The sequence below is a fragment of the Eurosta solidaginis genome, chromosome 1 (assembly GCF_040869045.1).
Source record: "Eurosta solidaginis isolate ZX-2024a chromosome 1, ASM4086904v1, whole genome shotgun sequence".
NCBI lineage: Eukaryota > Metazoa > Arthropoda > Insecta > Diptera > Tephritidae > Eurosta > Eurosta solidaginis.
Window position 1 is genome coordinate 381,019,840 of NC_090319.1, and position 13,181 is coordinate 381,033,020.

Genomic DNA, 13,181 nt, shown 5'->3' on the forward strand with positions numbered 1-13,181 from the left:
TCCCAAAATCGGCTATTGGATCTATTATTTCTTAGTGACAATATTTTTTGTGAAGTCTGCGAGTGCACAGATCCAATAACTCCTAAGAACAGGCATCACTTACCCCTGCATATTGAATCCAAATTCTACAATTTCTTCTCTGTGCCTTTGGAAAGTAAAATAAATTTTAATTATTCTCGTTCCGACTTTCCGAGTTTTAATGATTTTCTACTTGATATAAATTGGAAGCAGTTATTTGGGGGTCTTCATACCTCAGATTGCTTTTCTAGTTTCAAATCTTTCGTGCTTAAACACTGCTTGGTTTGGATTCCAGTTAAAAAGCAAAGTTCTTAAAAATGGTCATGGTATTATAAGGGTTTACTAAAACTGCGGAATCTAAAAAGCAAATACTCTAAAAAATCTCTGAGCACAAAGAACCATATTTTCTTCATTAAATATAAGGAATATGTAAAATATTTCAATAACTTGAACAAATCCCTGTACGCCAACTACATCCACAATATTGAGTCCAATATTAAGTCTAATCCCAAAACTGTTTGGAATTATATAAAGTTGAAAAAAGGTTGCTCTAGTATTCCCACTGGCGTTTACCTTGATGGTACCTCAGCACAAAACTCCAAGCGATTCAGCCAACTTATTTGCTCAGTTCTTTAAATCCAATTTTTCACCGGATGATTGTAAGCAGTACCCTAATTTTTCGATCAGCCCAAATTCTGCTCTAAACCTCGGGTTCCTTTTATTATCATCTGAGGGTATTAGCAAGCGATTTTGGAGCTTAAAGCATCATCTCAGAGAGATGTTGACGGATTTTCCCCGGTCTTGATAAAATACTGTCCTTCTTTAGTTCTTCCTTTGAGATTGATATTCAAAAAGTCCCTGTCGTCTGGTACCTTCATTGATGATTGGAAGATTACTCTGTTGGCAATAAAAATGATGTCCGTAACTACAGACCTATTTCCAAGCTGTCCACCATTTCAAAAATTTTCGAGAATGCCATCAGAGGAAAACTAAGTTTTGCAGTCAAATCCCCGATATCTCCGTACCAGCATGGCTTTGTCGCTGACAGATCTACAATCTCCAACCTTGCGGTGTTTAGTGAATACTGCATTGCGTCATTCTATGGAGGTTTTCAGGTAGACTGTATCTATACGGATTTTTCTAAAGCTTTTGACAGAGTTTCTCATAGTGTATTAATTAAGAAGTTGAGTTGTTTTGGATTCCATTCCTCTTTTCTCCTATGGATTAGTTCTTATCTATCCAATCGACAATGTGTGGTCACTTTTGATGGTGTATCCTCTAGTTCCTTTGTGGCAACCTCTGGTGTTCCTCAGGGAAGTATATTAGGACCACTATTTTCCATTTTATTTATTAATGACACTAGTAGTTGTTTTTCGGTTTCTAAATGCTTGTTGTATGCAGATGACTTAAAGATATTCTCAATAATCAAGACACCTGAAAGTTGCAAAGTGATGTCAATAAATTATATCAGTGGTGTATGAATTCACGTCTGTCTCTTAATCCGTCTAAATGTTTCCATGTGACCTACTCTTAGTCAACTTCCATCTTGCGCACAAGGTATACTATTTCTGATTGTGAACTTCAGTGCATAAGTGAGATTAAAGACCTTGGTTTCCTCTTTGATAGTAAGTTTTCTTTTAATAACCATATTAATTATGTAACTTCTAAATCTTACTCCATGCTTGGTTTTATTAGGCGTAATACCTCCAAATTTTCTGATCCTTATACAATCAAACTTTTATATACCTCGTTTATAAGGTCGCACATTGAATATGCTATATTTATTTGGAGGCCTTGTACTCAGTTAGCCATAAATAGAATCGAGAGGATACAGAAATTTTTCTTAAGTATGCTCTTTGTCCATTAAACTTCTCAGAACCCATGCCATCCTATTCTTCTCGGCTTATGCTCTTAGTGCTCAAGTCTCTTGAGAGTAGGCGATCTATACTCTGCTTAACTTTTGTATACAATGTGATTAAGGGGGGTTATTGACTATCCTGATCTGTTGGAAAGGCTTCGCTTTAATGTTCCTCAATGACTTCTTCGGAATTTCTCCTGTTAACCGCGCTACTTGTGAGTTCAATGTACTGATTAAAAAAGTCTCTTTTATTTTTCGCTTCCAAGAGCCGATTTTTTGATAATTTTGAATTCCGCTATTTAAGCTGTATATTTTAATTACAATTAAATTGTACGTAATACTTTCTTAGATTCATAATGTAGTCTATAAGAATTTTTGTCCAACGATTTATTAATAATAAACAAATAAATAATAAATAAATAAAAAATTTAATATCTTTACAGTATATAAGAAAATTATTTCAATATTCAACTTCCGTAGTGATATTTATTTATTTATTATTTCTTTTAGTGATATTTATTTATTTGTAAATTCAAAAATAAAAGAAAACTTCAAAATGGGGTTGGCTCCGCCCTTTTTCGTTTAATTTGTCTAGAATACTTTTAATGCCATAAGTCGAACAGAAATTTACCAATCCTTGTGAAATTTGGTAAGGACATAGCATCTATGACGGTAGGTAACTGCTTTCTGTCAAAATGGGCGAAATCGGTTGAAGCCACGCCCAGTTTTTATACACAGTCGACCGTCTGTCCTTCCGCTCGGCCGTTAACACGATAACTTGAGCAAAAATTGATATATCTTTACTAAACTCAGTTCACGTACTTACCTGAACTCACTTTGTCTTGGTATTAAAAATGGGCGAAATCCGACTATGACCACGCTCACTTTTTCGATATCAAAAATTTCGAAAAATGAAAAAAATGCCATAATTCTATACCAAATACGAAAAGAGGGATGAAACATGGTAATTGGATTGGCTTTTTGACGCAAAATATAACTTAAAAAAAAACTTTGTAAAATGGGTGTGACACTTATCATATTAAGTAGAAGAAAATTAAAAAGTTCTGCAGGGCGAAATCAAAAGCCCTTGGAATCAAGGCGTCCACCTATAGAACTAGGACCCACTCCCTTTTAAAATACTCATTACCACATTTCATTTGATAACCGTATCGTACAAACACATTCTAGAGTCACCCCTGGTCCACCTTTATGGCGATTTCTCGAAAAGACGTCCACCTATAGAACTATGGCCCACTCCCTTTAAAAGTACTCATTAACACCTTTCATTTGATACCCATATCGTACAAACACATTCTAGACTTACCCCTGGTCCACCTTTATGGCGATATCTCGAAAAGGCGTCCACCTAAAGAACTCCCTTTTAAAATACTCTTTAATACCTTCCATTTGAACCATGTCATAAAAACACATTCCAGGGTTAGCCTAGGTTCATTTTCCTACATGGTGATTTTCCCTTATTTTGTCTCAGCTGAGTATGTAGAACTAGCCTTCTTTACTTGCTATTACTGTTGTTTTTTTTTTTTTTTTTTTTTGTGAGTACTTTCTCATTTGAGCTTAACGCTTTTGGTAGAAATTAAAAAATATGCCCGTTCAACGAGTTATATACAGAAAGAAATGAAGCTGTCAAAATCAACAAATTAGGGGTGTGGTTCATGAGTTAACAGTTATTCAGTAAAATTTGCCGCATTATGGTTAACTTAACGGAGTTTTTTTCCCAAGAGAACAAACTTTTGTATTCATTTCAACAAAAGAAAAACTGTTGGTGTCATTTAACAATATTCTGTAAACATTACACATTCTCAATCAATCTAACTGATTTTTCTGTTAAATGAAATGATTTCATTGGTCATTTCAACCGCGAACAACTGTCAATATTATGCAAATGCATCAGATAATTTTAAAGAGAAACTTACGCTCACGGCGCTCTATACTCTGGAACAATATACTATAAAAGCGTGCAATTACTAGCATATGCTGATGACATTGATATCATCGGCCTATACACCTGCGCTGTTAGTTCTGCTTGCTCCAAACTGGAAAAAGAAGCGGTAAAGATGGGTTTGATGGTGAATGAGGACAAAACGAAGTACCTGCTGTCATCGAGCAAAGAGTCAGCGCATATGCGCCTTGGCAACCACGCTACTGTTGGCAGCCATAATTTCGAAATAGTAAAAGACTTCGTTTATTTGGGAACCAGCATCAACACTAGAAACAACTCAGCACTGAAATCCAGCGAAGAATCAATCTTGCCAATAAATGCTACTTTGGACTAGGTAGGCGATTGAAAAGTAAAGTCCTCTCTCGGCGAACGAAAATCATACTCTACAAGTCACTTATCGTACCCGTCCTGCTATATGGGGCACCAACATGCGAGCATGACAACAGCAGATGAAGCGGCTTTTGGAGTGTTCGAGAGAAAAGTTCTTCGAAAGATTTATGGACCTCTACGCGTTGGCGATGGCGAGTACCGAAGAAGATTTAATGATGAGCTGTACGAGCTATACGCAGACATCAACATAGTCCAGCGAATTAAAACGCAGAGGCTGCGCTGGCTAGGCCATGTTAGTCGAATGAAAGATGATGCTCCGCCCAAGAAAGTGTTTCTATCGGAACCCGCCTATGGAAGCAGAGGTAGAGGGCGTCCCCCACTCCGTTGGAAGGACCAGGTGGAAAACGATTTAAACTCCCTTGGTGTGACCAATTGGCGCCGGTTGGCGGAGCGAAGGAGCGACTGGCGCGCCTTGTTAGACGGCCATAACCGTTTAGACGGTTAAGCGCCAATTAAGTAAGTAAGTAAGATTTGGCTGTTAAAACGATTAATTCAGATTCAACAGTCTGTGCAAAGTTGATTCAACAGTTATTTGTAATTGACAGAAATATCGGTTGATTTTACAAATTTGTGTCTTTCAGTGTAAAGCAATACTAATTAACAAATCTTTTGTCAAAAATTTCAACCCAGCATCTATGATATATAGGTATGCATGTATTATGTTACTCTTTTGTGTTTACACTCACCTTCATACATTTGGGCATATTGTGGAAAGCCGGCAGCACGCAGCCATTTACACGCTTCAACGGCCTCGATCTCTGCAAATAATAAAAAAAAATGATGTTTAATAAAATTTTAATGGAAAATACACATATTTTATTATGTATATAAAAAATTACAGTTACATATGTGTAAAAGCTTTTTTAAGCAATTATTTCCAATTAAATTTAATGCCAAGTTTTCTCAATGATTAACTGACAAAATTTAACTCGATTTTTTTGTGTAATAAATATTGAAAGCAAAAAAAAATGGACTTACGCGATGCTTTGCTTACCAGACAGAAAGAGGATTTTTGGCATAAATGTCATTATACGCCCACGCATACATTTAAATACTGTTAGAACAATATATGCAGGTAAGAGGTCAAAAATACATCGGTACATACACATACATATGTTTGGAAACATCGACGATGCGGTAAAATACTTTTTAATACCCTTCAAGCGGTAATTTGCGGTTGAAAACATAATTTATTAGAAAGGTTTTTTTAGTTAAGGGTAATTACGTACATATTTGTCGAGCTCATGTTAAAAAAGTGCTGCACACAATGTTTCAGTGCGTTAGAAGAGAAAAGTTTTAAATAATTTGTGATTCTCGAAGGCAGTGTCGTTTTTAATGTGGTTGGGCGGATGGCGTTTTTCAAGTGTCCAACATTCTCATGCCAACAAGAGCTATTTTGGACTGAGGATATAATTAACATGAAAGTCTTCTCTCGACGAACAAAAATCACACCATCCACAAGACGCTCATCGTATCTGTCGACAGAAATTGGGGTTGCTCTTTGAGGTGCGAGTGGGTCCGATCAAGAATGTATTTAAATCGGCAACGTGGCTTAAAAGCGAAAAGGACAATGTTAATAACAATTAAAATATCTTCCTTTCCGGAATGACAACAAATTATTCGAACAAAATTGGTTTGATACTGATTTTTGATAAAAAATATTTTTAAATGCATCAAAATTTTGCCTTTATTTGTTTAAAAGGCAATTTAACAGACAACAAAATGCAATTGAACAACAGCAGCATTAGGCTGGCCAGCGGTTAATGAATGCTGATCGATTCTCGTGCCGTTCATTGAATTGTTTGATATGCCTGCACCAGTGCAATCCAAAATTTTAAATTCCTTTGAATTCCAAAGCATGCTATGATCATTTTGCATGTTATTCTGCCGAGATCAAGTTGATTGTTGTTGAGAGCCAGCCGAAGTCTAAGTGAATGATTGCTGATCCATTTTCTTTGATTTTTTTGATTATGTGGCACGCATTCAATTACTTTTGAGTTTCAAAGCATACTGAGTTATTTTCTGTATTATTCTAATGCAATTAATTCGGTTGTTGTTCGGACGGAGATAGACGGAGCCAAGGCGATGTTGCTGGGAGCGATACCGAGCTAAAAGAGCCATTGCGTTGGAATTCTGCAAACATAGGTTCTACATGTTCCAGAAAACATCTGGTCTATATACGCCAGCTGAGCAATAGGCAAACAACAACAGCTTAGTGCGCATCAACTAATATTTTGCTGAAAAAAGGCATATAAAAAAAACGAACGAATTCGTTGACACTTCAGTGCTCTCAGTTCTCAGAGTATAATGGGCTCGTATTAAGAAATGGTAACATGCGAGATGATGGGCTTTCATTATAAAGAGTGTTACAGCTGTAGGAGTATGCGCAGTTGGAAGCGTGGAGGTCTCTAAAGAGCAGTACGTTGGCCATGTACAATTGAGGTTATACTTACACAATAAATATATAAATAAATAAACAACAACAAGTGGATCGTATTCTGTCCACCACTCGAGTTAAGACCACCAGAAAGGATGAGATGGAAGACTATATGACGAACGATTGTACAGTTATGGGAGATCTAATATTTAATTTCACAGCCAAACGATGCATACAACTCTGAGTTTAACGGTTTCACTATCATGTGAAATATGTAATGTGGGACTTCTCCCTTGATTCCGAAGTATTATTTGAGGATAAAACTTATCTAAGTTCCATGCAAATGACTTCCCAAATAAATGCCCTGAACTTCTAACGCCGAATAAGCATCTGCAAACTAGATGCGGGTATAATTACGGATTTTCGAGTTCAATCACCTCTCTTCATAAACATCTTGGGTTTGTGAGCCTCGGAGCAGCTAAAAATGCACGGGGATAAAATCAATTTTTGTCATCCCAATTATATGTGCTGCTGGATCTAGTCTCAGTTGATCGGCTAATCTTGCATCATTCATCCAGTTCTCGCCTACCACTGATCATCCCACCGTGAGGCTAATTTTCGACACCGGCCCCCCTCAGTTAATCGGTCCAGCCAACCTATTTCGCTTTGTTGGTCAACCTCTCCTTGTTACGGAAAGCTGCCGCCATCCTATGATCTCAAGCCATGTGTTTGTATTGTATTGTATTTTTGTCAAGTCTGATGTCTCGGCTGGCGTATTGACCCTAGACCCCGTTCAAAACATCCAGAACCCAATCGTTCCTACACCTAGAACGATAGAATTAATAAACTTAGCATTTCCAAGTCCTCTTACAGTAGAGCCTTCAACATCAAAGGCACCTCCAACAAAACTAGCAGCTCGAAAAAATATTGAACCTGCAAACCGTTCTCAGGCGACTGAGCCTGGAACTAGGAAGTTGGTTGTAGTCCCTCCTAAAAAATCGATATTCGTGTCAAGATTCGAGAGGGATACTACTGAGGAGGATCTGAAATCGTATATCTTCTCAAAAAGGAAAACCCATGACGTAACAATTCGGAAATTTAATTTTAGTTATGAAAGAAACGTATCTTCCTTTAGATTAGATGTACCTATTGACGATTTTGACACTATCTTGAGTAACGATTTTTGGCCCTCTGGGGCACTTGTGCGGGAATTTGAATATAGGCGGAATAAGAGTGTTCCAAACTTGGCAAAGATCCCTGTTAATAACACTGAGTCAAAAAACTGAACGAAAAATCTGCTTTAGATATACTTTACCAAAATGTTAGAGGCTTAAACACCAAGTTAACAGAACTGTTTTTAAAATCATTTGACTCAAGCTACGATATAATTGCTTTAACCGAAACCTGGCTGAAACCTCATGTTTTTAACTCAGAGATCCTCTGTAATGACTACCAGATATATCGAAATGACCGCCTGAACAGGGTTGGAGGTGGGGTTCTGCTTGCTGTACACTCTTCAATACCATATGAAGAGATTTGCGTAACCGCCACCGATACAACTGAGTTCTTGTGCATACGCACACAACTAGCAAATATCCACATTTATTTGGCCATCTGTTATATCCCGCCATCTTCTGAACTGTCCGTTTATATGAATCACATTTCCTTGCTAAGAACTGTTAATTCGATGCTAAAGCCTTCCGATTCCATTATTGTCTTGGGTGACTTCAATATGCCACACATATCATGGTGCGGCTCTGACTTTAATATCGTACCAGTTTCGTCAAAGTCTTCCAACAATGAATTTCTAGACGGAATGTCTGAGCTGTGCCTTCAACAAATCAACATCCAATCGAATAAATTCGGAAGAGTGTTAGATTTAGCCTTTGTGGATGATGAATCTAAATATTCCATTAGTCGATGCGAACCCATTATTGAACCTGAAGATGCTTACCACCCTTCCCTCAAAATAGTTTACGAAGTTGTAAATTATGCTTGTAACAGCGGAAATAAACGATACGACTCCAGTTATCGCTTCGACTTTGCGAAGGCCAATTTTAAAAAATTAAATCGTGATCTATCTCGAATAGTGTGGCCAATATTTAATGCTGATGTGGAGCAAAGCGTTTCTCACTTTTACAATACCATTTACTGTCTTTTTGAAAAATACGTACCTAAGCGGATTTGTGTACATTCCGATACAAGCCAAGTATGGTTCACTAAAGAGCTGAAAATTTTAAAGAATAAAAAGTCTCGATCTTTCAAGTTGTTCAAAAAGACGGGTTTACATAACCATTACTTACAGTACTCGATTCTACGCTGCAAGTATTTTCAATTGAACAAAAAGTGTTACAAAGCTTATCTTTGTAAAATGAAAAGAAATATAACTTGCAACCCGAAGGCGTTTTACGGATTCGTAAACTCTAAACGCAGGGTGCAAGGGTTTCCATCATCCATGAAATTCCAAGATAATATTTCCAGCGATGATCAAGAGATCGCCGACTTCTTTGCGGAATTTTTCAAATCAAATTACTCTATTGAGACCAACGTTTCACCTAATGATTCATGTTATTCAATCAGAGCTCCATTTATATCTTCAGAAGATGTATTATCTTATTTAAAAACTTTAAAAGTATCATATTCATACGGCCCCGACAGGATCCCGACACACTTTCTTAAAAAATGTGCCGCAAACATCTATCATCCGCTAACAGATTTATTTAATTTATCTTTAATTTATGGCGTTTTCCCAACAATATGGAAGGAATCTTTTCTTATTCCGCTTCATAAAAATGGAAGCAGGTCTTCAATAGAAAACTACCGGGGCATAGCAAAGTTATCCGCTATCCCAAAGTTATTTGAGGCTATTGTTACCCACCACCTAACATTCTCTATTTCCCCCATAATTGCAAGCTCGCAGCATGGGTTCTGTAAGGGCAAATCACCTATCACCAATTTACTAGAATTTACCACCCACGTTTCTAATGGATTTAGAAAAGGCCTTCACACTGATGTAATTTACACCGATTTCAGTAAAGCTTTCGACAAAGTATCACACCCATTACTTATTCATAAGCTCAGTCAACTCGGTTTTCAACCCCGTCTTATATGTTGGATTTCTTCGTATCTTGGTTATCGTACGCAAAAAGTAATCTTTAAAAATACACTTTCTGGGGTCATCAATATTTCTTCTGGTGTTCCTCAGGGCAGCCATCTTGGTCCGATTCTGTTCTTGTTGTTCATAAGCGATATATCTGGTACAATTAAATGCTCAAAAATCTTGATGTACGCAGACGATGTAAAACTTTTCAAATCATGTGCCTCGGTTGAGGAACATTCCTTGCTTCAAATGGATTTAAATCACTTGGTTACCTGGTGCAATGTAAATTATATGCCGCTCAATCTCAAAAAATGTAAATTCATGTGTTTTTCTCGGAGAGTTTCGCCACCAGCTTCATATACAATTAACAACTATAGTCTAGAAACTGTAAATAATTTTATTGACTTGGGAGTCATGATGGATTCCAAACTTAGTTTCAATCTTCATATTAATGCTACAGTGAATAAAGGCAAAGGTGTTTTTGCATTTGTTAAACGGTGGTCAAAAGAATTTAACGACCCTTACATAACTAAAGCACTTTTTACAACATTAGTTAGGCCAATATTAGAATACGGCTCGATAATTTGGAATCCGCGTTATCAAGTCCATGCAGACAGTCTCGAATCAATACAAAAACAATTTTTGCCTTAAGAAATTTCCAATGGGACTCTTTAACTAATCTTCCACCTTATACTAATCGATTAAAGCTTATCAATCTTCCAACTCTTGCTAGTCGAAGGGAAATGCTTGGTGTGATATTTATGACAAAACTTTTAAATGGATCAATTTCGAGCCCATTCCTTCTGAATGAAGTGAACTTTTGCGTTCCCTCTCGGACATCGAGACACTTCAAACCTCTTCTGCTGAAACAATGTAGAACGAACTTCGAACAAAATGAACCTTTTCGGCGTTTATGCCAAGATTATAACTCTCACTCAAACACATTTGATAGCTCGGACTCCCTTTTTTCTATAAAAAAGATTGTTCTCACCTCTCTAAATTAATGTATAATACGTTTGCTTCTGTTCTCTTTAAGTATTACGCTTGGCTGATGAAATTTCTTCTGTAGCTGAGCAGTCTCAGATCGTGACGCTTGACAAACCGCTGCCCATCAAAGTCTGGGTTTTTGCGACCTGTATTTGAAGCTATATTTACATCCTTCATTTGTTTTGTATATGTACTAATTTCCTAAAGGCGGAAGACAGAACCCCGCTTAAAAAACCCCAACAAGGCGAATACTGAAAAAGTTCTTTTTATAAGGAATCAGGTTTTCATAGGACGAAGTAAATGTAATGCACTCTAAGTACATATTGTTACGAATATTAGCAAGACTAAAGGGGTACTGTCATCTCTAGGCCGATACTGGGAGTGACTTGTATGCACATCCATAAATCCATCATTATGTATCTACATAAACGAATCAATCATTATGTCTACACATATGTACGTACACGCAGCGGAGAAGAGATGCACAAACACATGCAGATATCTTATCTGAGATGCTCCCAAAAGTATGCAATTGTAATTGTGGAAGTGTCGCTCACAAATACACGCGCATATGAGAAGCTATACACGTGCATCTGTAGTTATAATTATATGACAGTAACTAAATAAATTCTGGAAGCGCCTATAAGATGCAAAGAGAAAATCACAGAGTATAAAAGCACCAACGTTAGAGGCGCGAGAGTCAGTTTTTATTAAGACGCTATCTGGCGAGCAATAGTAGTGTTATTTATTGTGAAGTACTTTAATAAATTGAATTGAATTTAATTGAATTGCAGTAAATTCGTTACAATATGTACATATATACATACGCCTAATCAAGTTAGATTTGTCAGCAAGCATTTTCAATTTGACGAGCTGAAATAAAATTTATTAACAATATTTTTCACAGTAAGTTAATTTCCGTTATAGTTCCGACTGTGCAGCAGTTTTCTAGGATGTGTTTCATATTCGGGGTGATGCCTATTTTAGTACGAAGGGCATCGGTTGTCTACGATGATGCATGAATATATTTTTTGTTATATTTGCAGGCGGATGAATATACCTCCAGAGAGGAAAACATTATAGCATTGCTGCCGTAATTTGTAAAAAAAAAGAACCCACGACGCGAGGAGGGAGTTGATAAAGAACTGATTATTGAAAAACAGTAACAATATATTTGTTTAATGACATTGCTATTACAAAATACTACCTTAAACTAAATACTGAAATATGTAGATACATGCATTATGTAAAAAAAAAAAAACAGTTTGATGTATATATGTATCTACAACTATCAAATCTGCTCTAATGAATATGCCAAAAGTTATTCCCCACTTTCTGTTATTATATGAAACGGAAAAATTGTGTTCAATAAACTTTGCATAATACAGTCATATTTTATAAGTAAAGACTTCAATAGAATTTTTCATAAATAAAATTATTAAATTCGGATTATTGATTTACACAAGAAAGTTCTCCCCAAAAAATGTCCATTCTTATTTGCATGTGCGTTCGACAATCTTAACTCAATTTAGAAACGCTTACTCAGAAATGAGTTGTCAACGGTTGTCCCTAAAGAAATGTATTAATACGCACAGCTTCATATGTATCCACCCAGTAAAAGACGGTGTAAGCGATTATAAAAAACAGGTGGCAGCACCTCATAAGATTCATGGTAATAAAAATTGCTAAGTCTCAAAAGAAGTAGTGGAAGCTGCTAACCTTATAAACTGTCTGTATATTTTGGAGTTCACGATTTCTTTTCGGACGCTAGTGAGATTTTCTAGACTTGAGAAATCAAGAACTTGGTTTCTCGCGAGATTGTCTAAACATGAATCTCGAAATACTCGCATAGCTAGCGAGTTTCTCAGCATTTGAGTTAGTAGTTGCATTACCGGTATTAAATGTAGAGCTTTCGATCTTTTCTCAGCCACAAGCGAGAGTTTTGAGACTCGAGAAATCGAGAGCTTGGCTTTTCGCAAGATTCCGGAATCTCGAAATACTCGTAAAGCTCGTGAGCTTCTCCGCATTCATTTTAGTCGCTGCGTTGGCAGTATTATATGTAAAGCTTACGATTTCTTCTTGAAACTCTTGTTTGTGTTCGGGAAGTCATAAGTTCTACATAATACCCCAAATGTAACGATTAAATTGAATCGAAAAGCTTGCGAGCCTTACGAGTATTTAAAGATTCAATAAGGGTTATAAGGAAGCCCATGCACGTGAGAAATTTCTTCTCGAACAAATTTGAGAAATCGTTATTTCTAATATGTTTTGACACTTTGAAGTTTGAGAGTGGTTTTCTTTGAAATGTGTTTCTTTATTCTGCTGCAAAATTTTGCTAAATTCTGACATCTTGTGCCGCCGGGACGTAGAAACGTAGTTGTCACTGGATGTGACTAATTGCCACCGTATAAAGACTTTTAATGGCAGAGTGATTATCTAAAAGCACTACGATGTCAGACCTTTGACGGGTCACGATTTGGGGGAATTCAGA

At 36.7% G+C, this 13,181-nt stretch overlaps 1 protein-coding gene across 8 annotated transcripts in view; it reads right to left on the reverse strand.

Moving 5' to 3' along the window:
• cv-c (crossveinless c) overlaps positions 1-13,181 on the reverse strand; it is a 592,078-nt gene that overhangs the window by 42,778 nt on the left and 536,119 nt on the right. For all 8 annotated transcript variants that reach the window (XM_067763245.1, XM_067763249.1, XM_067763248.1 and 5 more), the window contains one exon: positions 4,913-4,984. In XM_067763245.1, the coding sequence (XP_067619346.1) occupies positions 4,913-4,984 (72 nt within the window). The remainder of the gene's footprint in view (positions 1-4,912; positions 4,985-13,181) is intronic.